Genomic DNA, 24,621 nt, shown 5'->3' with positions numbered 1-24,621 from the left:
AATCGGAGGCCAGGAATGCAGATATGTCACTTGCCTGTCCCGTTTGAGCCAATTTGTTTTTGTCCGGCGGCTATGTAGCGACCGGCCGCCTAGCAGGTCCAAACTAACCAGTGGCACCACGACGTGACACCCAGCCTACGTGACTGGACCGTTATTTCCTCACTCTTTACATACTTTGTGCTTCCTGTGGGGACGTTTAAGCCCCGTTATTTTGCCTCTGTTAGCGGCTAGCTAAAGTGGCTACTACTGCTACTGTTAGCTCCTGTTTGCCTTCAAGCGCATTTTGGGAACCGAAAAGCGGGATGAGCCATGGCGTCGGTTCGGGTGGCTGTCCGGGTCCGACCCATGAACAGACGGTGAGTTAATTCTGAAATATAAAGCCTGGTGCGCCACTTTCACTGTCGCTGACAATGCTAACTGGGGGTGTGTCAGTATATGTCGTAACGGTATCAACAACATCACACTTTTGGCTTAAAATGTCAACTTTACAGTGTTGTTATCATTCCCCCAGTGTGGGTTTTGTTTGAAAGAATGTGCACGTAGGAATTGGAGTGTTTCTGTACCCAAAAGCAATAAATTATTGAAAATATACGGTAAATTCGACTCTTCCAGGGAGAAGGACTTGACGGCCAAACGCGTCATCAAGATGGAAGGCAACAAAACCAGCATCAGCAACCCCAAGGTCTTCTCTGAAGGGGACTCGGGCCGGGATTCCACCAAGACCTTCACGTACGACTTCTCGTACGACTCGGGCGACTCGGTGGGCTCCGCTTTCGTCACCCAGGAGAAGGTAAAACCCCTCTTTCTTTTGGGCTGGCTCCCGAAACGATTTCCTTTATGAAAATCGAGATACGTCGCCATTTTGGTTCTGTGGTTACACTTCTTCCTATCTGTCCATTCAGGTCTTCCGGGATTTGGGTTCCGACGTGTTGAAGGCGGCCTTTGAGGGCTACAACGCTTGCGTCTTCGCCTACGGTCAGACCGGGTCGGGGAAGTCCTATACCATGATGGGAAATCCGGTAAGTCACCTTCACGCTCCTTCCGCTTCAAATGGATCGGACGGCACTTGAACGCACCGTCTGCGCTTCAGGGAGACGCCGGCTTGATCCCGCGGATCTGCGAGGGTCTGTTCAGCCGCGTGGCTGGCGCCGCCCGACGGGACGAAGCTTCCTTCCGTGCCGAAGTCAGGTGAGCCTTGATCGACCAATCCGACTAGAGCGGAACATATCCGTGTATTGATGAATGGGTTTTTGCGGCGGCCCAGTTACCTGGAGATCTACAACGAGCGTGTCCGGGACCTACTGAGGAGAAAGTCCACTGAGACGTACAACCTGAGAGTGAGGGAGCACCCCAAGGATGGACCCTATGTTGAAGGTTAGGCTAGTGCTCCCCTCTGCGACCTTTGACCTCAAACCCAGAAAATGTCATTACAGTCGTAACTGCACTATTGTAATAGATCTGTCCAAGCACCTGGTACAAAACTACAGTGACGTGGAGGAGTTGATGGAAGCAGGGAACATTAAACGCACCACCGCCTGCACCGGCATGAACGACGTCAGCAGCCGCTCGCACGCCATCTTCACCGTCAACTTTACGCAGGTCAGACCAACGTAATAAAACAGAAAGTCGCCACTCATCATTGACTTTCCTGGGCCACACAAAATGATGCGCCGGGCCACATTTGGCCCCCGGGCCGCCACTTTGACACTTGTTTTAGTGGGTATCGTGACAGAGGTTTTTGACAGGCCAAGTTCGACGCGGAGATGCCCAGCGAGACGCTGAGCAAGATCCACCTAGTGGACCTGGCCGGCAGCGAGCGTGCCGACGCCTCCGGGGCCAGCGGCGTCCGGCTCAAGGAAGGCGGCAACATCAACAAGTCGCTGGTGGCGCTGGGCAACGTCATCTCGGCGCTCGGTTAGCGCAAAATGTCTGCCTTCGCCGCTGATCTTACTCTCCAACATTTGTCTCAACCTGTCTTTTCTCAGCCGACCTGTCTCAGGACGCCGTCGCCAACGGCAACCAGAAGAGGAAGTCCGTCTTCGTGCCCTACCGGGACTCGGTGCTGACGTGGCTCCTAAAAGACAGTCTGGGCGGGAATTCCAAGACCATCATGATTGCCAGTGAGTGGACAGTAGGACTTGACCGTATTTTCTGTACTATAAGGCGCAACTGAAAGCTTTAAATCTCATTATACTTGTTTAATGTATATACTAATACATCATAACTTATACTAATGAAGGACTGTTTTTCAGCCGTGTCTCCCGCCGACGTGAACTACGGCGAGACGCTCAGCACGCTGCGCTACGCCAACCGCGCCAAGAACATCGTCAACAAGCCCACCGTCAACGAGGATGCCAACGTTAGGCTCATTCGGGAACTGCGGGCGGAAATCGGGCGACTCAAAGCTCTGCTGGTTCAGGGCAACCAGGTGAGCCGGCAAGTGGGTGGGGCCACGGCCGTTGCAGCGCCCCCTTGTGACACCGTTTTGCGCTGGGATGTGTTTCAGATCGCTCTGCTGGACTCGCCCACGGCGCTCAGCATGGAGGAGGAGCTACACCAGAATGAAGCCAGAGTCAGTAAACTAAGCATGTTGCCGGAAGAAGAAAAAAAAAATACATATATATATATATATATATATATATATATATATATATATATATATATATATATATATATATATATATATATATATATATATATATATATATATATATATATATATATATATATATATATATAAATTTATATACATATATTTAGAAATATACACATAGATGGACATAGATGTATACTTCAATGCTCTATCAAATATTACAACAAGTGACTTGAAATAATAGCAGCACATTTTTTGTCCCAAAAGGTGCTGGAGTTGACCAAAGAATGGACCAACAAGTGGAATGAGACGCAGAACATCCTCAAGGTACAACCCCACACGCTCCTCCCTACACCGTGTTGATTTGGCCGCCATCTTGCATGTGTCATCTCAGGAGGAGACGGTGGCCCTACGGAAGGAAGGCATCGGCGTGGTGCTGGACTCGGAGATGCCGCACCTCATCGGCATCGACGACGACCTCCTCAGCACCGGCATCATCCTCTACCACCTCAAGGTCTGCAAATTGCACGCCGGGGTGCTTGAGCAGACCTTTGTAACGAGTCGTGTGTGCGTGTTTGTGCCAGGAGGGACGGACGTACGTGGGGAGAGAAGATGCGCCCACGGAGCAAGACATTGGTCAGTCAATATCTTCCTCTTTTATTGATTTATAATATGCGAGAAAATAGGGTAATTAATTTGTTCATTTACAGTCATTCACGGTGTGGACGTGGAGCGCGAGCACTGCGTGCTAGAGAAGCGAGGCGCGGCAGTGACCTTGGTGCCCCTGGGCGTGGCGCCGTGCTCCGTCAACGGGACCCGCGTGGAAACTCCCACGCGTCTCAATCAAGGTCAGGTTCAGAATCCTCCATGACACGCCTATACACACGCTGACCGCTTCACGTCAAGTGGCGCCGCCCTGGTGTTTAGGGGCCGTACTGCTGCTGGGCAGAAGCAACACGTTTCGCTTCAACCACCCCAAAGAGGCGGCTAAACTACGGGAGAAACGCAAGGTGAGTAAATAGAATTTGGAATTGATAACTTGAGCCATAAATTATAGGTAATAAGTAAATACACATACACATACATAGATGTAAGCACATATATACATAGAATTTTCGGATTATGGGACCCTTTTGTGATCTTATTTCCCGGCACGCTCCATCAGAGCGACCTATTATCTACCTACAGCCTTTCTATGGGCGACCTGTCCGAATATCGGCAGAATCTTCTCACCGACTTTGGTTGCCGGGAGACGAACGATTCACGGCGTCTCGGAGACCCCCCGGCGGAGGAGGACTGGTCCGAGGAGGGGGTGGCCAAGACCCCGACTCCTCCCGAACCTCACGCCGGTAGCCTGCAAGCGCTCTCCCAAGACCGGTATTGACGGGAAATGTGGAATTCTAGGTGGCGCCATCTTTTGACGCATCTTCCCAAACAGGATCAACGCTTACATCGAGGAGGAGGTTCAGCGAAGGCTCCGGCAGATGGCTCTTCCCAACGGGAGCGTGAAGGAACCGGCACCATTTGGCCCATCGCTACAGGTGGGTCTATGTCGGGGGCGTCCATTTTAGATAGAATATTTAGGTTTTTTTTTATAAATGGATTAAAAGCCCTGAATATTCAGTTTTTTTTATAGATCTAAAACAATGTTTATTTGAGCTTTTTTACGAGACGTAATACCTGGGTTTGTCCGCCAGGCGGCGGTAATACCCCGTTCCGCCAGGGCCGAAATCTGCCCACTTTATACATTTTAGTTGGCTTATTTGTGGCCTCTGCAGGTTCCTGACTCCATTGGACAGTCAAAAATAGAACGTTTAACTACTATTACATTACTGAATATCGCAATATATCGATGTCGTCCCTCAGCGTTGCCGCCGCCAGGCAGATCCGCCGCGGCATTCCTCGGTGAGCGGCGAGGAGCGCATCCGCATCAACATCCCTCGCTACGTCCTCCGAGGTCAAGGCAAAGATGAGCACTTTGAGTTTGAGGTCAAGGTAAGTCTGTGATGTCCGGCAAACTGACAAAACATGAAACTGACGGTCGCCACGTGGCAGGTGAGCGTCAAGGACGACACGTGGACGGTGTTCCGCCGTTACAGTCGCTTTCGGGAGATGCACAAAAGCCTCAAGTCCAAATACCCTCAGGTGGGTGGCGTCGCCGCGCATGTTTGAGCGATCTCGCCGTTATGGTGACGGGTCACCGTTTGTCTTTTCAGCTGGCCACTCTGGAATTCCCACCCAAGAAAATATTTGGAAACAAAGACGAAAGAATGGTGGATGAACGACGGAATCGGCTCGAGGTGAGTTGCGCATGCGCAAGCTGGTTAGCTTGCTCTAATACACCTGTGTGTTAGCATTACCTGAGGAGCCTGTTTGCCGTCATGACAACGTCGTCGGGCTCGCCGCTGTACGCCGACGACGCGTCGGAGGATCCCGAGTGCGCCTGGCGTCTTTCCAAACATTCTATTTGCGAGTTGTCCAACTTCTTCAAGAAAGGAGTCTTTGAGAGCGGTCGCCACGGCACCGGCTGACCGACCGCCTGTCCTTGGTTGGGAAGACCTCATTTAGCTGCTCCTTCACTTTACTGCTTGGAGATTATTTATCAAGCAATAACTCAGACATTTCAGTTCATTTCCTGCTGACGTTGAAAAGGGAAAAAAAGATGACACGTGATAAAAAAGTTCCCTAGAGTTGGGAAATGACATCAAACCTGGGCGACATGCCGAAGCTACAGTCAGTCATATTTATGTTGGAAAAAATGTTTATTGTTGAACTCTGAATGACTGAATTTAGATTTAAATATATAAATATGGCATTGGAGGAATGCACGAGTAAATAAAAAAATGATGTTCATAACAACTAGAATTGCATTGATTGTATTTCAGATAAAACCACGGTTTTTGACCATTGAAAAGCGCATTCAGAGACCCTACCAACATGGCCTCCGGGGGCCTGTTCGTAAGGGCCAGTTACCATCAAGTCAATTCATTAGCAGAAGTCATAATCATTAAATTTGTTCATACATTTTTTAAAGTTTATTTTTTAAAACAATTTTAGAATTGTCTTCTGGGGGGGAAAAAACCCAAACAGATTTTAAAAAACAACAAAAACAACTCTGCGTCGAGTATACCCGGAAATGAGTGAACGGAAGTAGGCACTTTCTAACCAATGGGAGATCAGCACACCGGCGTTCTTACTTCCTGGTTAAGATGGCGGCGGAGGTGGAATTGTTTGCCCTGGAAACTTTTCCGTCACACATGTGTCCGCTGGACGTTCTAATTTCGAAACGTCAACTGCTTCACCTTTTCCACGACGAATCGGAACCTCCGACCGTCCTCTTCACTCCACAGCCGCCTCTTCCACGTGCTTCCGCCGTCCTGCTTCGCGTCCAGGCGCTCGACGACGATGGTGCTGCGAGCTTGGAGGAGTCGGCGGAAGATCCACCTGCGACAAGTCGACTGAGGCTCTTCGTCAGCGGCTTCTTCTTACGGCTCCGTTGCCTCCCGGTGGGTGGCGCCATTGGGACGGCGCGGCCTGTGAAGCCGGTCGACCTGGACGAAGTGGTACTAGGAGTTCGGGGACAGGCAGATGTCGACGGCTTCGCCACCCAACTGCTGGATCTATGCCGGGCTGGGTACCTTCTGTTGGCCCGCCGTGGAGAACCGTTAGCCGCTAAGCTAACGGGTCCGGTAAGCGAATTAGTTCTGGGTCACTCTCTATACATTTGAGCGTTTCCCTGTTGACGTTAGTCCATTTGCTGGTACTGGTGACTTCCTGTTGATTTGGGGTCATTTCCTGATGATTTTCTTGTCTACCTTGGCAGATGGCAGAGGCGCTGGTGCTGTCGTGCAGCCCGGTCACGCAAGGTCGCATCACGGCCGACACCGCCGTGGTTCTGAGCGACAATGGCGGCGACGTGGTCCAGTCCCCTAGGAAGCTCCAGCTTTGTGCCTCGGACTTTGCTCGCGTGGCCGCCGCCGGCTGGAGCGGCGTCCGCTCTTTTTTGGACCATCCAGACGAGGAGGACGAGCGGCGGCTGGATGTCCAAGTGACGGACGCCCAGCTCCGCGACCGGGACGTAGATGCCGTGGTGCGGATGGGTCGAAGGACGCTGCTGGGGTTGGGCCTGTTTGATGGCGAGTGGGTCAAAGTGCGGGCGGCGGGCCGAGACCGCGACTGGAGGCCGGCTGCCATCATCGCCGTCCCCTCGGAAGACGGCGGCAGCGGCGTGTCGGAGACGCTGTGGTTCAACTTGACGGGCGGCGAGGAGACGCCGCGTGGGACTTGTCAACTCAGACTCAAGGTATTTGCACAAGGCGTCCAATCATGTGTTGTCAAATCCTTCCTATTGAAAATAATGTTTAAAAAAGTTTATTTCTTTGTTTAATCATAAATGAAAAAAAAGATGTTTTTGTGAATATATTTTTAAAAAAATATATTTAAAATAAGTTATTTGAACATGATAGAAAAGACATAAGCTTGTTTTCAATTTTCTGTTAAAATTAAGTTTTTTTTTTTTCCTTTTTAAATAGAAAAAAATGCTAAAATTATCATTTTTAAAGTTTTAAACGACTGATGAGAAAAACAATAACAAACTTGACCATTCTGGTACTTTTCCAGAGATGGCGACGTGCGGAAAACGCCACCGGCGACTCCTCCTCTTCCTGTCGCTCCGCCTCGCCACCATGGGCCGGCGAGCTTCATCTGCGACCAATTTCGTCGCCACAGGGACCCGTACCGGACGGCCCGCTGGCCGACCACTTCTCCATCCCCAGGTGGGTCCTCGCCTACTTTTGTTTGTAGGCGCTTTACGAAGTGATTGACGGATTTGGCGGTGTCCTTCTGGCGGCCCAGGTTGGTGGCGGAGGGCGACGTCCTGCGGATTCCCGTCAAGAATCACCCGGAGCTGATGGAGGACACCTTTCGCAGGTCACTGCCAATCCAAAAATCACATTTTGAAGGGAAAATATGAAGAAAAATCATCACATGTCAAGGTTTAAGCTTTTGACCTTTGACCCTCTCCAGGTGTCCGGCACTGTTTTTTGTGGTGGACAAGGCACGCCTCCCCGGCCAGATGGAAGACTCGGAGGGTTTCTACCTGGCTGACAGAAGCCACACCTCCCTCTTCATGGTGGCCTTTAGCACTTTGACTTTTGACCCCAAACCTTGAAAGTATGACCTCTGACCCGAGGGTCACCTGCAGGGGGCGCCCATCAACAGCGCGGCCCCTTGTGGAACGTCGGAGACGCCGCCGGGTCTGGAACGGACTGCCGAAGCCGTCTTGCGTGTCCTGCGCCCGCACGTGAAATGGTAAGAACCCCAGGTATGACTGGGATTGGTCGCCGGAGAAAATAGATTGGACGGTGACCAGTCAAAAAAAAAATCTTGTTTGTTTCTAATGATTTTGGTTCGTCATTTTTTTGTATTGTAACCATGAAAAGCTGGAAAAAACAATGTGATTGGTTCTTTTGTTTTGCAGTGGCGGCTCCCTGCCGGCGTGCCGCCTCCTGGTCCACGGACCGGCGGGTTGCGGCAAAGCCACGGCGGTGGCGGCGGCCAGCTCCCGGCTTCACCTCCGTCTGATCAAGGTGAGGAAATAAATGGAAAATGCTCTTAAACACGTGTCAAAGTGGCGGCACGGGGGCCAAATGTGGTCCACTGCAACATTTTGTGCGGCCCGGGAAAGTCAATCACAACTTTCTGTTTTAGGATCAAATTCAAATTTAGTTTGAAGTTTCCCCCTTTTAAATCAATAATGGTCATTTTTTTAATCCATTTTTTTCAGTTTTTAGTTCAAAAATCATTTTGTAAAATCTAAAAATATATTTAAAAAAACTCAAATAAATATTATTTAAGATCTATAAAAAACTCAATATTCAAGGCTTTTAATCCAGTTCATTTAATCCATTTCTAAAAAAAAAAAAATCTAAATATTATATCTAAAATGGTCCGGCCCACTTGAAATCAAAATTGACGTTAAAGCGGCCCGCCAACCCACCCTAGTCTGACACCCTTGCTCTAAAATGATATGAAATATATAAATAGAGGAATATGTGAATGTTGTTTTGGTAGGTGGACTGCGTGGATGTCCGCGGCGACACGCCGGCCGCCACCGAGGCCCGCCTGTCCGTGGCCCTGGAGCGCGCCGAGGCCGAGCGTCCCTGCCTGGTCCTCCTCAGGAACCTGCGGCTCCTCCTACGAAGCCGCGGGGCCGCCGAGGACGCCGCCCGGGTCCGGGCGGCGCTCTGCCGCGCACTCCGCGGCCTCCCCGACGGGTGAGTGCCCCTTCGCCGAACGCTTTCCCTCAGAATTGCGGTGACCGCTTTGTCGTTTCTGTCCAGGGTGGCGGTGGCGGCGACCGTCCGCGAACCTCGGCGGCTGCCTCCCGACGTGGCGGCGATTTTCGTCCATCGGGTGGAAGTGGAGAACCTGGACGCGGAACGGCGCCGGGATGTTCTGACGCGGCTGTGCCGGGACCTGCCGCTCCACCGGGACGTCGACGTGGAGAAACTCGCTCAAGTCACCGCAGTACGTCGCGAAAAAAGGTTTTCCGCGTTAACAAGTGATAGGTTTTACTATTTAAAACACGGGTGTCAAAGTGGTGGCCCGGGGGCCAAATCTGTTCCGCCTCATCATTTTGTGCGGCCCGAGAAAGTCGATCATGAGTGCCAACTTTCTGTTTTAGGATTAACCCTTTTCACTTTTGTTATCTTCTTCTGTCGTCTTTTTAAGGGATTTGTGTTGGGCGACATGCGCGCCCTGCTGGTGGAGGCGAGCCGAGCGGCGTGTCGACGACTGGTCCTGGCTTGGTGAGCGCCCCATTGGTGAAAACTAATCCTCCAATTACCTGACCTGTCCTACGTCTCCATTCCAGTCCAGACCGGTCTGAGGCCGACCTGTGCGCCGGTGGCGTGACCGTCCGTCAGCGGGACTTTTTGGCGGCTCTGCGAACGTTACAGGATGTCCAATCGGATGCTATCGGCGCCCCAAAGGTAAATATATCTGGATTTACCGTATTTTCACCAATATATGGCGCATCACATTTAATTTTCAAGGCAAGATTGAGATGTCTGGCTGTGTGTTTAGATTCCGTCCGTCCGCTGGGAGGACGTGGGCGGCCTGGAACGGGTCAAGAAGGACATCCTGGACACCCTACAGCTCCCTCTCCGCCATCCGCAGCTGTCGTCCCTCAAGCTGAACCGCACGGGCGTCCTCCTTCACGGCCCCCCCGGCACGGGCAAGACCCTGCTGGCCAAGGCCGTGGCCACCGAATGCGCCATGACCTTCCTCAGGTCAGTCGCTCATGCCAATCACTTCAATATGAAAAAAAAACAACTATTTAGATTTATTGATGAGATGATTGTTGTTTTTTTTTGTACGTCCAGCGTGAAAGGTCCGGAGCTGCTCAACATGTACGTGGGTCAAAGTGAGGAGAACGTCCGAGAAGGTGAGCGCCGAGACCACCTTTCTGTTTTTTCAGCCGTTTTTAAAACCAATTCGATGACCTGGCGCTCCGTACAGTTTTCCAGAAAGCGCGCTCGGCGGCGCCGTGCGTGGTCTTCTTCGACGAGCTGGACTCGCTGGCGCCCGACAGGGGCCGCGGCGGCGACTCCGGCGGGGTGATGGATAGGTAGGCCGAACTGGTCCTCGGCGGCCATCTTGAAGCACTGGATTAACAATGCAACACCATCATTTCGACAGGGTGGTCTCTCAGCTGCTGGCCGAGTTGGACGGGCTGGACGGCGCCGCCGGGGTCTTCGTCCTGGGCGCCACCAATCGGGCCGACCTGCTGGACCCGTCCCTGCTCAGGCCGGGAAGGTCTGACCGACTTCTGTCGTCGTCCTGTCGTTGGGACGACCCATCTGAAGCCTATCCGACCATCTGCGCAGGTTCGACAAACTGGTCTACGTCGGGATGGATCCGGACCCGGCGTCCCGGCTCAAAGTCCTCCAAGCCGTCCTCCGAGGGTAAGCAGGGATGTCATGATGCCATTTTCTGGGTGAATGACGTCGGGTGGTTGTTTGACGAGATTTTTTGCCCTCAGGTTCCACCTGGACGGCGATGTGGACCTCGCACAGGTGTTGGAACGTTGCCCCGCCCGCGTGACCGGCGCCGACCTGTACGCCCTGTGCTCGGCCGCCGCCGCGGCCGCCGTCAAGCGGAAGATCCACGACATAGAGCGCGGTAAGTCGACATGACCCGTTCCGACTTGCCCAAATGGCTGATGGGAGTTTACCCTCAAGGTTTGGACACGGAGGACTCGGCGCCTAGTCTCACCGCCGACGACTTTGAAGCGGCTCTCCGCGACTTCAAGCCGTCGTTGTCCGAAGAGGACGCGGCCCGATGCCGGCGGCTTCAGCGTGGCGTCTGATGGCTAATCACAGGTGGGTCGTCTCACCTTTTGCAGTCTTTGTAGTTTCGTGTTCACGCTGACCGATAGCGCCGAAAATCATAGTGGGCGTATCCCGAAATGAGACTTATTGTCACAACCCAACTTTAAAAATAATACTATGCCAAAGGCAGTTTTGCATTGACACAGACCTTACATCGTGAGCTTATTTTGGGAAAAATTGAACTGCGCTTTTGCGTTTAGGGTTCAAATCCCTAAGAAAAAAAATGGTGTCGTGAGAAGGTAGCATTCGACGTGGACTAAATGAAGTGTCCTTGATGTAAATGTTCACATTTTATTTTGTATACACTATGCACTCTAAGCTAGAAGGGGACAGCAGCGCCTGAGCAAAAAAAAAAAGGGGGGGGGGGTTTAGCTAGCATGCTAATATGTCGTCGCCGCTGCGCTAGCCAAAGTGCGCCGCTTGGAGACGTTTCTCTCAGCGACAACATTAGAACATTTACAACAATAACAACAATGTGCGCTAACACGTGCGCGGGGAGGTGACACGGGAGAAGTCGACGGTCGTCGTTGTGGCGCAGCAGGCGGCGGTTGTCCGGGTTTTCGTCGTCGTCGTCTCGGTGGTGTCGCGCGGCATCAGGTGAAGTGCGGCATTCGGTTGCACGTTCTACGACAGGACACACGCAAATGTTTGGCCGGAAAGTCCAAAGGGGGGGGAGGCACTCATTTGACGGGAAGAAAATCATGTTGCAAGATGGCGTGAGGAAGACGATCCGTTAGCATCATTCGAGTTGAAAATGACGAGTTAGCGTCAAGCTGGCAAAAGGCTACATGGTTCTTTGAAATACACAAATTGTAATCAATAACCATTTATGGTCGTTTTTTGGGTCAATAGCTCAAAAGTTTAAAATACTTGTAATTACGATTAGACTCTTAAAGGCCTTTTTTGCTGATATGTTAGCATTTTTAGTTCAAATAAAAACGATTAGCCTATTAATGGGTTTTTCTAATACCAGTTAGCATCGAGCTAGGATAATTAGTTTTAATTCTCCATTTTGGATTGTCAATGGTTCGTATCTGTCCAATTGACGACGTCATATTTTGACGGCCAATGACACGCCCCCCCCGACCGATGAGGTTGATAGGTTCCTTTCCAGCCACGCGCCATCTTTTCCCGCCAGCCGCCGTATTTACCGCTTACGTGGCCTTGGCTACTTTGGTTCTCTTCATCCTCTTCCTTCTCATCAGGGTCACCTGAGGTCGCTTCAGGCCGGCAATCAGCAGCAGGAGGCGGGGCCTGGACTTGGTCAGCCAGCTCCTCAGCAGCGTTCCTTTGGGAAACCTGTGTGCCACGCAAAAGGGGGCGGAGTCACTTCACCGTCAAGGACCTGGCGTTCTTTGAGGTCAGGGCCCAATCATTCCATTTTGTATTTTGGGCGTCGACTAGCGATAAACACATTTTAATTGACGGCAGCCATGTTGGTTGGGGCAAAGTTGCAATCAAGGACAATAATTTGATATTCAAATGAAGTCTTTGGCTATCATTGACGGCACTTGACGTCCAATCGGAGGGCTGGCGCTACCAATGCTAACATGGTGCTATGCTACCATTTAGTCAATATAGCCGTTGAAGTACTTGATGATTTTTAACACTGTTTCATGTTGACTTTTTAGTCAATAAATTGCAACTTTGAAATGATTTGATGTTGTCCAATATGCATTTATGCTATTCACAAAAAATAATTAGAGGAAGGTTTTCAGATTGAAAAAAATAGATGATATATTTATACGCGAAAACGACCAGAGGCGCATAGAAACACGTCAAATTTACTCTCTTCTATTTATTGGAGTCACTTTTTGGGGAAAAATTTACTTTTTGATTTATATTTTAGCTTGAGTGGATGCGTGGAGAAGCTAGCTAGCATAGCTTCTCCAGCTAGCAATCAGACGTTATAAAGTCACATCATGCCGGCACTTTCAGGCACGCAAAGTATAAAAAAAATATATATGTATATTTTAAAATACGATTTTTCAGAGCCCAAGTATATTTGAAGATTTTTTTACCGTTTTTGTTTGGCACCGATAGACCAAAACTAACTAGAGTTATAATCGTTTTACCCAATGAAAAGCCCTCATTTTTAGCACTTTTGTCTTCTTCTATGATTTAAAATGTGCAGGCTTTTGACAGAATTGACCACCAGTTGTTTTGACGCTTAATGAATCCTACATTTTAAACACTTACGCCGTCTTCTTTTCACAGAATACTTTAGTACCCGATTCACGTCATCCGGAAGTAACTGCTTGTCTCGTTTTTGGTGACGGACGCCCGTTCGGATAAATCGATCGGTCGCCCGGCGGGGCCGACGGTGGCCCAGAGCTTACCAGTTGACCCCGCACATGTGGCTTGGGTGGTGGTGGTCCGGCGCGGCGCTGCGCTGGAATGGCGAGCCAGCTGCTGAGCCGGCCGGCCGGCGGCCGCTAGAAGCTTCAGCGCACAAACACCGGCCGCCCATCATAATAGGAGGGCCGGCAGGGGGGGAAGAGGGGAAGGGGGGGGGGCGGCCCGGCCCACTCAGCACTTCTCAAGCGCGGCCAATCGGCAGGTAGCCCCGTCGCCCTGGCGACGGCACGGTAGAATACGCCTCGCTGACCTTTGGGGGCCTAAACGTGTACGGCAAATGTTTCAAAATTAACAGCAACTTGTGTCCATTTTACAGCAAAATCAAGTCGTGGGCTGCCGATCGAAAATTTACACAGGAAGAATTTAATCCCAAAACTACAGCGAGAGTTGACTCGGAATCAACAGGAAGTGACCCAACATGGACTCATTGCCCGCCAAGCCAAAATGTGCAGGAAGTGACCTCAGAATGTCCCAATTTGTACAGGAAATCCCTCAAAATTCACCGGAAATACTATGTAATCCACCAAAATGAACTCTTTGCCCCCAATTGACAACAACAAACCCTTCGAGTGGATCCCTCGGCCTTCCAAATCTGACCTTTGACCCCCCCCAAGGTGTTTTACCACATGAGAATTTGTGTCAAACTAACAAGCGTCGTAAAGTCACACGCGAATAGCGAAATCTAATAGAGATCAAAGTCTCAAGTCTTGTGATATCAGTAGCGGCAGGTCAAAGTTCATCTGCTGCCAGACTTGCCCGACAACACCGACAGGTAAGTCCTTTTTCTCTTTTCTATTGGCCGGATTCTTTGATTATTATTATTATTACTACTTATTTTAGACTAATATGCTTTAATTACACTAGCTTTCATTCAACTTCCTACTTTGCTGTTGTGTTAAATCAACTTCCTGTTTAGATATGGCGGTCATTCCGCGTGGTGTTTTGATGTGCCGCAAACTCTTGTTTTTTTTGTATTTTGCGGAACAGATCAGAGCCAAAATGGCGTCCGGCCCGCCCAGAGACAAGTGAGCGCATCCATGGACAAGGCAAGTTGACCTGGGTTTTGACCGCCGCTTCTTTTCTCGGAGCAGGTTTCGCGGCGTGTGGTGGGTCTTCTTCATCCTGGGTTTGGGAACGCTGCTGCCGTGGAACTTTTTCATGACGGCCACTGTGGTATGACATCATTTCCTCTCATCAAAACAATGCTTTAACATAGTACCTCTACTTACAAAATCTATGGGTTGTTTTATAGATATTATAATATATAATATTTAGATTATTTTTTTAATAAATTGATTAAAAGAACTGGATTAAAATCCCTGAATATTCTGTTTTAACAGATCTTAAACAATGTTTATTCGAGCTTTTTTTCTATATATTTAGATTTAAAAAAATGATTTTTGAACTAAAACACCGAAAAATGGATTAAAAAATCAAGAAATGTAATATCCATGTATACTCTTCATTTGAATTTGATCCTAAAACATAAAGTCACCACTAATGATTGACATTCCCTGGCCGCACAAAATGATGCGGCGGGCCAGATTTGGCCCCCGGGCCGCACTTTTGACCCCTATGTTTTTTTTGTAAAATGACTTTGTATATACACTTTCTTACCCTTTAAACACAACTAACTCTATCTATGCCGTATTTAGTACTTCACCGGCCGCCTGAAGGAGTCCAGCAATGTAACGGCGATGGGGGCGGAGCCTGAACGCAGCGTCCTGGAGTCCAAATTCAACAACGTGATGACTTTGTGCGCCATGCTGCCGCTCCTCCTTTTCACCTGCCTCAACTCTTTCCTGCACTCACGGTAAGTCTGCCCATCCCGTTCCCTAGGGGGCGCCGTAAAAAGTCGCCAATTTTAATTTTTCCCGTTCAAGCGTCCCCGAGCACGTGCGCGTGGCGGGCAGCCTGGCGTCCATCTTGGCCGTCTTCATGCTGACGGCCGTCCTGGTCAAAGTCTCGCTAGATCCGGTGCCGTTTTTCGCCGTCACCGCCGTCAGCGTGGTGGTCATCAACTGTGAGCGCCCCCCGGTGGCCGGGAGGGAGGAAGGGGACGCCGAGAGTGATGCCACGCCTCCTTCCCTCGCTTAGCCTTTGGCGCCGTGCTGCAGGGGAGTCTGTTTGGGATGGCGGGCGCCTTCCCCGCCGCTTACACGGCGCCCATCATGAGCGGACAGGGATTGGCCGGGACCTTCGCCGCCGGGGCCATGATCTGCGCCCTCGCCAGTAAGTAGGCTTTTTTTTTGGAGTTTTTTTGTTTATTTGTGACACGTTGGTGATTTTCTTGTTTTTTGGCAGGCGGTTCGGACGTAGAAGACTCGTCTTTTGGGTACTTCATCAGTGCCTGCGTGGTCATTTTGGGCTCCCTGGCGTCGTATGCCCTTCTTCCCAAACTGGTACGTACTCGCAAGGAGTTATTCACACTTGAACGTTATACGGTCTTCCCTCGATTATCGCAACTTCACTTATCACAAACTTGCTAATTTGCCATTTTTTTCTGCATTTAATCATTTGGATTATTATTTTTTAAAGCTCTTAAATATGTGAAAGTCCACGCTAAAACTCTTGCTACTATAGCTCAGTACTGAAGAAAAATAGGAGTGACTTTACTTTGCAATTTTTTGATTTTGTCGGCTCTACATTAACTGCAATATTTGAGGGATTACTGTAGTTTGTTTTATACCAGGGTGAGGGAAACTATGGCTCAGGAGCCACATGTGGCTTATATTAATGGGTGCACATGGCTCTCTGCTAACCAGTGAGCTAAAATATGGAAAGCGCTGAATCCTGAATGCACCAATAGTAGCATCACGTCGGTATTTGTATCGCTAAGATTAGCTGTAGTGCTAACATTAGCTCTAGCACCACTTTAATCATATTTAATTTTTCACTACTCTTCTGTAAGCATTTGTACTGGATGAGCAATAGTGTAACAATGTTTTAAAATAATTCAGACTTGTTTTTTTTTATGTTATAAGTGGTGAAATGACCAAGAAATGCACACATTTTAATGTATTTTTATTGTTAAATTCTGAGTATGGCTTAAAAATGGCAGCTTCTTGAATCCTCTTTTCTACTCTCATATTTTGACAGGAGTTTTTCCAGTTCTATCATCAGAAGAACGGTGGCCATGACGATGATGACGTCACCGTGAGGCTGTCTCAACCAGGTAAAAAAAACACTTCCCGTCCTTTATTTGTGTCCTTCATCCATCTGGTAAGACTTTACTTTTGGTTGCAGGAAGCGTGGAAGAGAAAGAGAAGGAGAACCAGGAGAAGCGGAGCTCCGGGGAACGCCATGGAATCTCTGTGCTCGCCGTTTTCAAGAAGGTGGCTGCCGTTTTTATCCCGTTTGGACGTCAAGCGTTTACTGATGATGCTCAAAATATGTCCGGGTCCTAAAATGACGCCATATGCAATTTAATGACTTTCTTTTTTTTTTAGATTTGGCTGTTGGCGGCGTGCGTCTGCGCCACCTTCACCATCACCATCGGAGTCTTCCCCGCCGTGGCGGCCGACACCAAGACCACGCGCTCGCCCGGGGGGGCCTGGGGTGAGTCTGCCTTCCACATTTTTCCTAGCCTTTAACGTAGCTGTCAACGATATTAAGCCGTTTTTTTGCGAAAAAAGCCATACTATACACTGTCGTTTTTTAACGAAAAAGCCTTACTCTACTATGTTGTATTTTAATGAAAAATGTCAGTGGTAGCAATATTGTCACGCTAACAAGCGCATCCTCTCTTTCTCCGCCAGATGTGTACTTTGCGCCCGTGGCCTGCTTCCTGCTCTTCAACCTGTCGGACTGGGCCGGACGCAGCTTGAGCGCCTTCTGCACGTGGGTGAGTCTTTCGCCACGTTGCTTTAGACGATAGGCCCTCGAACCTGACACCGACCGACTTGTGCGGCAGCCGGGACCCGACAGCCGCCTGTTGCCCGCTTTGGTGTGCTCCCGAGTCCTCCTGGTTCCCGCCCTGATGCTATGCAACGTGCAACCGCGTCTCCGTCTCCCCGTCTTGTTGGAGTACGACGGCGCCTTCGCCTTCCTGGTCCTGCTCTTGGCCTTCAGCAATGGCTACCTGGCCAGTTTGGCTATGTGCTTTGCGCCCAAGTAAGTCCACGCTGGCTTCTTGTTTAGTGGCAATTGGTGTCTTAACTTTGCCACTTTTTGCTCTCTTTCAGGAGGGTTCTTCCCGAAGAAGCGGAGACGGCGGGTTCTGTCATGGCTTTCTTCCTTTCGCTGGGTCTGGCTTTGGGAGCGGCGCTATCCTTTGTCTTCCGAGCGCTGGTCTGAGACTGAGACTGTCCTCCCAAACAGTAGGGGGTTTTGTAGCCCATCTGTATTTTTCTACCTAAGTCAATTTAACTGATATGTTAAACATTGCTAATTCTTTTGTCTATACTTGAATGACTTGTGTCTCAAAATAAATGTACATTTGAAATGTTTTTTGTCATTCAAATAGCATTTTATTGACCATGACAGACATGATGCAAGTGGTAAACAGACTGTGTGACAAATGCGGATCGTTGTACCCCGAAAGGTAAGACAAGAATCTGTAGGCAGATCTTAATGTCCAACTTACTTGGACTGGGACAGAAATCCATAGGGAGTGAGTGATCTTAATCGCTGGCGCTGTTGAAACAAAGTTAATTCTGGCAGTAGAAGCGTGAAAAGAGCTGTTTTTGGTGCATGTTTAGAGATCCACAACTGCGTTTGCTAGAGATCAAAGGTCTCGGGTGGCGCCGTCCTGACTCTGGCGTGGACCTCGCAGTACAAGTCACCCCCCACCAAGAAGTATCCTTTCTGCTTGAGGTTGACGTCACAGTCGGCGCACACGAAGCAAGTCGGGTGGCGCAACTTGTCACGGGCCTTCACCACAGTGCCGCTGCCAAAATAACAAAGAAGACAACAGATGTTTACACTGAAATGTTCCCAAACCAACAGGAATTGTCTCCAACTCGACGTCTGGATGAAGAGCTAACAGCTAGCATATCTTTTTTGCTACTCACATGACGCCACTGCCGCATTTGTCACAGATGGGGAGCTTTTGCAGGTTCCCAGATGGCACTCCGACCTTGGTGGTGGGCGCCTTGACCGTCCGGATGGGCATGGGCTTGTTTCCTACGAAGAGAAGACAGAGAATGAGCCCATTTGACGTGTGCTGGGAAGGACGGCTGGCGGAAGATGACAATGACCATCGCTGTCCACAAAGTCCTGCAAGGCCCTGAAGGATCCCGACTGGCGAGGCTGGGACGGAGACAAGTCCTCGCCGTCCTTCTGCAGCAGGCGGTACACGTCCGAGTCCTCGATGTTGGACAGCGTTCGAGGACTGCGAATGTGGACAACATCGTGAGTAGAGTAACATATATGTTTCCTTCCTTTTTGCATTCCACTTGATTGACATGTGTTGCTTACCCTTCAGGATGGGGGGCCACCAGTCCTTTCATCTGTCCCTCCATGGCGTCCCGGATATTTCCCGAGGAGTAAAGTCCGATGGGCGTGTTGTAGACGGCGCTGACCACCTGACGCGCGTCGTCCAAGTTGGCCGCCGCCACGAAGGGTTGAGCTCGCCGGTTGTGCGCCACACCGATGGTGCTCACCTCCTGAGTGAAAAGAGGACAAAGGTCACGTGGCGTCCGTCAAAGGCGGCTACGACGAAGCTCAACACACCTGCGGCGCCGACTCCAGGTTGATCTTGAAGGGGCTGAGTTTGCCGTCCGATGTCACCCGGGGCGACCACAGCTCAACTTCCGTTCTGTCTCCACAATAAAGACATGTCAGCGTTAACAATGGTGTGCCGGCTTATTTTCGGAAGGATGCCTGAACCTATATCATTTTTTAAAGAAATGAAGCCTTACTATACTATGTCGTTTTTTAACGAAAAAGCCTTACTATAGTATGTTGTTTTTTAAACGATAAAGCCTTACTATACTATGTCGTTTTCTAATAAAAAAGCCTTACTATACTATGTCGTTTTTTAACGAAAACGCCTTACTATACTATGTCGTTTTTTGTCGTTTTTTAACGAAAAAGCCTTACTATACTATGTCGTTTTTTAACGAAAAAGCCTTACTATAGTATGTTGTTTTTGAACGAAAAAGCCTTACTATACTATGTCGTTTTTTGTCGTTTTTTCACGAAAAACCCTTACTATAGTATGTCGTTTTTAACAAAAAAGCCTTACTATACTATGTCGTTTTTTAACAAAAAAGCCTTACTATACTATGTCGTTTTTTAACGAAAAAGCCTTACTATAGTATGTCGTTTTTGAACAAAAAAGCCTTACTATAGTATGTCGTTTTTGAACAAAAAAGCCTTACTATACTATGTCGTTTTTTAACAAAAAAGCCTTACTATACTATGTCGTTTTTTAACGAAAAAGCCTTACTATACCATGTCGTTTTTTAACGAAAAAGCCTTACTATAGTATGTCGTTTTTGAACGAAAAAGCCTTACTATAGTATGTCGTTTTTTAACAAAAAAGCCTTACTATACTATGTCGTTTTTAACGAAAAAGCCTTACTATACTATGTCGTTTTTTAACGAAAAAGCCTTACTATAGTATGTCGTTTTTAAACGATAAAGCCTTACTATACTATGTCGTTTTCTAATAAAAAAGCCTTACTATACTATGTTGTTTTTTTAACGAAAAAGCCTTACTATACTATGTCGTTTTTTAACGAAAACGCCTTACTATACTATGTCGTTTTTTGTCGTTTTTTAACGAAAAAGCCTTACTATACTATGTCGTTTTTTAACGAAAAAGCCTTACTATACTATGTCGTTTTTGAACGAAAAAGCCTTACTATACTATGTCGTTTTTTGTCGTTTTTTAACGAAAAAGCCTTACTATAGTATGTCGATTTTTAACGAAAAAGCCTTACTATACTATGTCGTTTTTTAAGGAAAAAAGCCTTACTATACTATGTCGTTTTTTAACGAAAAAGCCTTACTATACTATGTCGTTTTTTAACGAAAAAGCCTTACTATACTATGTCGTTTTTGAACGAAAAAGCCTTACTATAGTATGTCGTTTTTGAACGAAAAAGCCTTACTATAGTATGTCGTTTTTGAACAAAAAAGCCTTACTATAGTATGTTGTTTTTGAACGAAAAAGCCTTACTATACTATGTCGTTTTTTAACGAAAAAGCCTTACTATAGTATGTCGTTTTTGAACAAAAAAGCCTTACTATAGTATGTCGTTTTTGAACGAAAAAGCCTTACTATACTATGTCGTTTTTTAACAAAAAAGCCTTACTATACTATGTCGTTTTTTAACGAAAAAGCCTTACTATACCATGTCGTTTTTTAACGAAAAAGCCTTACTATAGTATGTCGTTTTTGAACGAAAAAGCCTTACTATAGTATGTCGTTTTTTAACGAAAAAGCCTTACTATACTATGTCGTTTTCTAATAAAAAAGCCTTACTATACTATGTCGTTTTTTTTAACAAAAAAGCCTTACTATACTATGTCGTTTTCTAATAAAAAAGCCTTACTATACTATGTCGTTTTTTGCGCGAATAAAAGCCTTACTATACTATGTCGTTTTTTGAAGAAAAAAGCCTTACTATACTATTTCGTTTTTACCAAAAATAAAGCCTTACTATACATTGTCGTTTTTACCAAAAATCAAGCCTTACGTCGTTTTTTGAAGAAAAAAAGCCTTACTATACTATTTCGTTTTTACCAAAAATAAAGCCTTACTATACATTGTCGTTTTTACCAAAAATCAAGCCTTACGTCGTTTTTTGAAGAAAAAAGCCTTACTATACTATGTCATTTTTTGAAGAAAAACGCCTTACTATACTATGTCGTTTTTTGAAGAAAAAAGCCTTACTATACTATGTCGTTTTTTGAAGAAAAAAGCCTAACTATACTATGTCGTTTTTACCAAAAATCAAGCCTTACGTCGTTTTTTGAAGAAAAAAGCCTTACGATACTATGTCGTTTTTTGAAGAAAAAAGCCTTACTATACTATGTCGTTTTTTGAAGAAAAAAGCCTTACTATACTATGTCGTTTTTTGAAGAAAAAAGCCTTACTATACTATATCGTTTTTTGAAGAAAAAAAGCCTTACTATACTATGTCGTTTTTTGAAGAAAAACGCCTTACTATACTATGTCGTTTTTTGAAGAAAAAAGCCTTACTATACTATGTCGTTTTTTGCGCGAATAAAAGCCTTACTAAACTATGTCGTTTTTACCAAAAATCAAGCCTTACGTCGTTTTTTGAAGAAAAAAAGCCTTACTATACTATTTCGTTTTTACCAAAAATAAAGCCTTACTATACATTGTCGTTTTTACCAAAAATCAAGCCTTACGTCGTTTTTTGAAGAAAAAAGCCTTACTATACTATGTCATTTTTTGAAGAAAAACGCCTTACTATACTATGTCGTTTTTTGAAGAAAAAAGCCTTACTATACTATGTCGTTTTTTGAAGAAAAAAGCCTTACTATACTATGTCGTTTTTTTGCGAAAAAAAGCCTTACTATACTATGTCGTTTTTTGAAGAAAAAAGCCTTACTATACTATGTCGTTTTTTGAAGAAAAAAGCCTAATTATACTTTGTCGTTTTTTGAAGAAAAAAGCCTTACTATACTATGTCGTTTTTTTGCGCAAATAAAAGCCTTACTATACTATGTCGTTTTTACCAAAAATCAAGCCTTACGTCGTTTTTTGAAGAAAAACGCCTTACTATACTATGTCGTTTTTTGAAGAAAAAAGCCTTACTATACTATGTCGTTTTTTGAAGAAAAAAGCCTTACTATACTATGTCGTTTTTTGAAAAAAAAAAACGCCTTACTATACTATGTCGTTTTTTGAAGAAAAAAGCCTTACTATACTATGTCGTTTTTTGAAAAAAAAACGCCTTACTATACTATGTCGTTTTTTGAAGAAAAAAAGCCTTACTATACTATGTCGTTTTTTGATGAAAAACGCCTTACTATACTATGTCGTTTTTTAAGGAAAAAAGCCTTACTATACTATGTCGTTTTTACCAAAAATAAAGCCTTACTATAGTACGTCGTTTTTTGAAGAAAAAAGCCTTACTATACTATGTCATTTTTTTGAAGAAAAACGCCTTACTATACTATGTCGTTTTTTGAAGAAAAAAGCCTTACTATACTATGTCGTTTTTTGAAGAAAAAAGCCTTACTATACTATGTCGTTTTTTGAAGAAAAAAGCCTTACTATACTATGTCGTTTTTTGAAAAAAAAACGCCTTACTATACTATGTCGTTTTTTGAAGAAAAAAGCCTTACTATACTGTCGTTTTTTGAAGAAAAAAGCCTTACTATACTATGTCGTTTTTTGAAAAAAAAAAACGCCTTACTATACTATGTCGTTTTTTGAAGAAAAAAGCCTTACTATACTATGTCGTTTTTACCAAAAATAAAGCCTTAATACTATGTCGTTTTTACCAAAAATCAAGCCTTACGTCGTTTTTTGAAGAAAAACGCCTTACTATACTATGTCGTTTTTTGAAGAAAAAAGCCTTACTATACTATGTCGTTTTTTGAAGAAAAAAGCCTTACTATACTATGTCGTTTTTTGAAAAAAAAAAAACGCCTTACTATACTATGTCGTTTTTTGAAGAAAAAAGCCTTACTATACTATGTTTTTTTGCCAAAAACGACTTCGGCTTTTGACGTACCTTCGGAGCGCGAGGGTCAGCTGCTGTCCGGCTTCTTTGATGTGGTTCTGGGCGTGGCAGTGCATCATGCCTTCCGAGGGGACGCCCTGGATGGCCACCACCAGGTCGCCGGGTCGCACGTCGGCCAGTGCCGCCTTCCCGCCGGGCGTCACCTGTCGCACAGAAAAACCGGGTCAGCTCAACAAATCTTGTAAACGGAGGAGACGGATGGAGGTGGCAAAAGGTCGCCGGGGCGCGACCTTCCAAAACGCAGCCACGTGAGGTCATCGGAGCGCAAATAATTTGTCCCCTGGCTCTTTTTTTGGGCCCACCCGCACGCTTGTAAAGGCCCGAAATAGGTGTCGGAAGGCGCCTCTGGACATTTGAAGAGTGACGCCATGGCCGGGACATGACAAGCATTTGGTGGCGATGGGATGAACTAATCCATCAACAACGGTGCTGGCGTTCTTGCTTATTATTAGAATGGACATCAGGAACAACTGGAGCGCCCATTTCAAGGCCACCGCCGGCGTTGGGGTCGACTCGGCTAGACCTGGGTTGGCCTGGCCCGGTCTGGCCTATCATCCGCTTCCTTTTTAGGAGAGGAAGATCACCCCCTGCTCTCCAAGCACCACCAGAATGTAAACACAACAGATGGTTGACATTGTTTTGCACTCACTCACTGCTCGCGGAACCAAATCGTACATTTGACAATGGCCATGGACGTCCAATTGAACTGGAAAATCGAGACAAAAATGTTCACAATTTCTTTAAATGGGGAGAAAATTAAACCTATATAAAGTCATTAAAAACTAACACAATGAGTGCCACAAAATGAGCTGAAATTGTCCAATCGGAAATGAGCAGGAAGTGAAAAAGACCCAAAAGGTCCAAAAAGCAACAGGAAATGACCCAAGGTGATCAGGAAGTGACATGGAAGTGGCCCCAAAGCAACAGGAAATGAGGTCAAATCAATAAGGAAGTGACATAGAAATGCCCCGAAATCATAAAATGTTGAAAAGAAGTTATTATAAAAAGAAAATACTTTACCCTGGAGATGGTCAGAGACTGGTTGAAGTCTTTCCCTCCCACCAGGCGGAAGCCCCAGGGGGCCGGACCGTTCAGCACCACCGTAAATGACATGGCTCTGCTAAGGGGACTCTGGTCCTGGACTCCGGCGCCCTCGGTGAAGAGGTAAAGAGAAAGAGAGAGATAGAAGACAGAGAGAGAAGAGAGAAGAGGGGAAAGATCCCGCCCCCAAATGGGGTCGCCATTGGTCTGTTTTGGTCTGGAGCGGCTTCTGGTCCCACTGATGGCGCTTTCCTTTTTTGGTCTCGGAACATTTGGGAAGGACAGTTGAGCCCCCGAAAGGGAGGGAGCGAGCATGGCGCCATTCACCATCCCTCCTTTTCTTTGTTTACTTTTCCGTTACTGACGACTACTAAATCTTCATTTCTTTTGATATTTTTACACAAATGTCACAAACTTTTGTTCTTTGGAAAAGTCATGTGATGACATGATCATCAACACGTCACATGATAGGGTGGTTAAGTGGTTAGCACATCGGCCTCACGGCTCTGGGGTCGAGGGTTCGAATCTGGGTCTGTCCACCAGTGTGGAGTTGGCGTGTTCTCTACGT

General features: G+C 46.9%; 5 protein-coding genes across 9 annotated transcripts; 3 read left to right on the top strand and 2 right to left on the bottom strand.

The window, feature by feature from the left end:
• The first annotated feature begins 15 nt into the window (after nucleotides 1-15).
• On the top strand, nucleotides 16-5,458 carry LOC144198046 (kinesin-like protein KIF16B). Its single transcript, XM_077718846.1, has 21 exons — nucleotides 16-356; nucleotides 613-790; nucleotides 903-1,019; nucleotides 1,091-1,188; nucleotides 1,265-1,374; nucleotides 1,457-1,599; nucleotides 1,746-1,914; nucleotides 1,986-2,120; nucleotides 2,253-2,428; nucleotides 2,507-2,572; nucleotides 2,861-2,920; nucleotides 2,988-3,107; nucleotides 3,178-3,229; nucleotides 3,304-3,441; nucleotides 3,521-3,603; nucleotides 3,759-3,973; nucleotides 4,029-4,134; nucleotides 4,460-4,588; nucleotides 4,649-4,738; nucleotides 4,810-4,893; nucleotides 4,948-5,458. Exons 1-21 carry the CDS (start codon nucleotides 310-312, stop codon nucleotides 5,122-5,124), a joined length of 2,493 nt encoding a protein of 830 aa, XP_077574972.1. The 5' UTR covers nucleotides 16-309; the 3' UTR covers nucleotides 5,125-5,458.
• Nucleotides 5,459-5,770: 312 nt separating this feature from the next.
• Nucleotides 5,771-12,335, top strand: pex6 (peroxisomal biogenesis factor 6). Its single transcript, XM_077718847.1, has 19 exons — nucleotides 5,771-6,282; nucleotides 6,417-6,896; nucleotides 7,214-7,368; nucleotides 7,448-7,522; nucleotides 7,619-7,724; nucleotides 7,797-7,903; nucleotides 8,073-8,181; nucleotides 8,666-8,868; nucleotides 8,935-9,121; nucleotides 9,326-9,402; nucleotides 9,468-9,585; nucleotides 9,680-9,885; nucleotides 9,979-10,040; nucleotides 10,115-10,223; nucleotides 10,295-10,411; nucleotides 10,483-10,560; nucleotides 10,638-10,777; nucleotides 10,837-10,977; nucleotides 12,192-12,335. Exons 1-18 carry the CDS (start codon nucleotides 5,803-5,805, stop codon nucleotides 10,962-10,964), a joined length of 2,937 nt encoding a protein of 978 aa, XP_077574973.1. The 5' UTR covers nucleotides 5,771-5,802; the 3' UTR covers nucleotides 10,965-10,977; nucleotides 12,192-12,335.
• LOC144198045 (uncharacterized) lies at nucleotides 11,264-13,465 on the bottom strand. Of its 3 annotated transcripts, none has more exons than XR_013326653.1 (3): nucleotides 13,186-13,333; nucleotides 12,138-12,285; nucleotides 11,264-11,610 (listed from the first exon to the last, which is right to left on the bottom strand). XR_013326653.1 is itself a non-coding variant. In XM_077718844.1 (3 exons), the coding sequence occupies exons 1-2, from the start codon at nucleotides 13,457-13,459 to the stop codon at nucleotides 12,141-12,143; spliced, it is 279 nt and encodes a 92-aa protein (XP_077574970.1). In that variant the 5' UTR covers nucleotides 13,460-13,465; the 3' UTR covers nucleotides 11,264-11,610; nucleotides 12,138-12,140. The 3 variants fall into 3 exon arrangements, 2 of the variants coding, with proteins under 2 accessions (XP_077574970.1, XP_077574969.1); XM_077718844.1 differs by having other exon boundaries at nucleotides 13,326-13,465; XM_077718843.1 differs by having other exon boundaries at nucleotides 12,145-12,285; nucleotides 13,326-13,465.
• On the top strand, nucleotides 12,198-17,800 carry LOC144198043 (equilibrative nucleoside transporter 1-like). 3 transcript variants are annotated; one of them, XM_077718842.1, is made up of 14 exons: nucleotides 12,223-12,346; nucleotides 14,064-14,116; nucleotides 14,332-14,369; nucleotides 14,436-14,517; nucleotides 15,000-15,157; nucleotides 15,228-15,367; nucleotides 15,442-15,576; nucleotides 15,649-15,746; nucleotides 16,444-16,519; nucleotides 16,591-16,679; nucleotides 16,794-16,902; nucleotides 17,103-17,188; nucleotides 17,258-17,457; nucleotides 17,529-17,800. In XM_077718842.1, exons 3-14 carry the CDS (start codon nucleotides 14,344-14,346, stop codon nucleotides 17,638-17,640), a joined length of 1,311 nt encoding a protein of 436 aa, XP_077574968.1. In that variant the 5' UTR covers nucleotides 12,223-12,346; nucleotides 14,064-14,116; nucleotides 14,332-14,343; the 3' UTR covers nucleotides 17,641-17,800. The 3 variants fall into 3 exon arrangements, with proteins under 3 accessions (XP_077574966.1, XP_077574968.1, XP_077574967.1); XM_077718840.1 differs by having other exon boundaries at nucleotides 12,198-12,346; nucleotides 13,204-14,369; XM_077718841.1 differs by having other exon boundaries at nucleotides 14,064-14,369.
• Nucleotides 17,801-18,014: 214 nt separating this feature from the next.
• LOC144197928 (PDZ and LIM domain protein 3-like) lies at nucleotides 18,015-24,522 on the bottom strand. Its single transcript, XM_077718664.1, has 7 exons — nucleotides 24,033-24,522; nucleotides 23,004-23,155; nucleotides 19,018-19,102; nucleotides 18,763-18,950; nucleotides 18,543-18,676; nucleotides 18,357-18,468; nucleotides 18,015-18,232 (listed from the first exon to the last, which is right to left on the bottom strand). The coding sequence occupies exons 1-7, from the start codon at nucleotides 24,381-24,383 to the stop codon at nucleotides 18,064-18,066; spliced, it is 1,191 nt and encodes a 396-aa protein (XP_077574790.1). The 5' UTR covers nucleotides 24,384-24,522; the 3' UTR covers nucleotides 18,015-18,063.
• Nucleotides 24,523-24,621: the final 99 nt, after the last annotated feature.

Source organism: Stigmatopora nigra, chromosome 6 (assembly GCF_051989575.1).
Source record: "Stigmatopora nigra isolate UIUO_SnigA chromosome 6, RoL_Snig_1.1, whole genome shotgun sequence".
Lineage (NCBI taxonomy): Eukaryota > Metazoa > Chordata > Actinopteri > Syngnathiformes > Syngnathidae > Stigmatopora > Stigmatopora nigra.
Note: the sequence above shows the minus strand (reverse complement) of the source record. Positions and strands in the feature narration are given on the sequence as shown.

Coding starts and splice junctions, on each gene's coding strand:
- LOC144198043 (XM_077718840.1), top strand. CDS start 14,263: ATGGCGGTCATTCCGCGTGGTGTTTTGATGTGCCGCAAACTCTTGTTT. Junction 15,158..15,227: donor AACTCTTTCCTGCACTCACG/GTAAGTCTGCCC, acceptor TTCCCGTTCAAG/CGTCCCCGAGCACGTGCGCG. Junction 16,680..16,793: donor TGCTCGCCGTTTTCAAGAAG/GTGGCTGCCGTT, acceptor TTTTTTTTTTAG/ATTTGGCTGTTGGCGGCGTG.
- pex6 (XM_077718847.1), top strand. CDS start 5,803: ATGGCGGCGGAGGTGGAATTGTTTGCCCTGGAAACTTTTCCGTCACAC. Junction 10,224..10,294: donor TCCGGCGGGGTGATGGATAG/GTAGGCCGAACT, acceptor TCATTTCGACAG/GGTGGTCTCTCAGCTGCTGG. Junction 10,778..10,836: donor GATCCACGACATAGAGCGCG/GTAAGTCGACAT, acceptor TTTACCCTCAAG/GTTTGGACACGGAGGACTCG.
- LOC144198045 (XM_077718843.1), bottom strand. CDS start 13,459: ATGATGGGCGGCCGGTGTTTGTGCGCTGAAGCTTCTAGCGGCCGCCGG. Junction 12,286..13,325: donor CACATGTGCGGGGTCAACTG/GTAAGCTCTGGG, acceptor CGTGGCACACAG/GTTTCCCAAAGGAACGCTGC. Junction 11,611..12,144: donor ACCAAAGTAGCCAAGGCCAC/GTAAGCGGTAAA, acceptor GTCCTGTCGTAG/AACGTGCAACCGAATGCCGC.
- LOC144197928 (XM_077718664.1), bottom strand. CDS start 24,383: ATGGTGAATGGCGCCATGCTCGCTCCCTCCCTTTCGGGGGCTCAACTG. Junction 18,951..19,017: donor ACCTGGAGTCGGCGCCGCAG/GTGTGTTGAGCT, acceptor CTTTTCACTCAG/GAGGTGAGCACCATCGGTGT. Junction 18,469..18,542: donor GGACTTTGTGGACAGCGATG/GTCATTGTCATC, acceptor TTCTCTTCGTAG/GAAACAAGCCCATGCCCATC.
- LOC144198046 (XM_077718846.1), top strand. CDS start 310: ATGGCGTCGGTTCGGGTGGCTGTCCGGGTCCGACCCATGAACAGACG. Junction 2,429..2,506: donor TGCTGGTTCAGGGCAACCAG/GTGAGCCGGCAA, acceptor GATGTGTTTCAG/ATCGCTCTGCTGGACTCGCC. Junction 3,604..3,758: donor AACTACGGGAGAAACGCAAG/GTGAGTAAATAG, acceptor ACGCTCCATCAG/AGCGACCTATTATCTACCTA.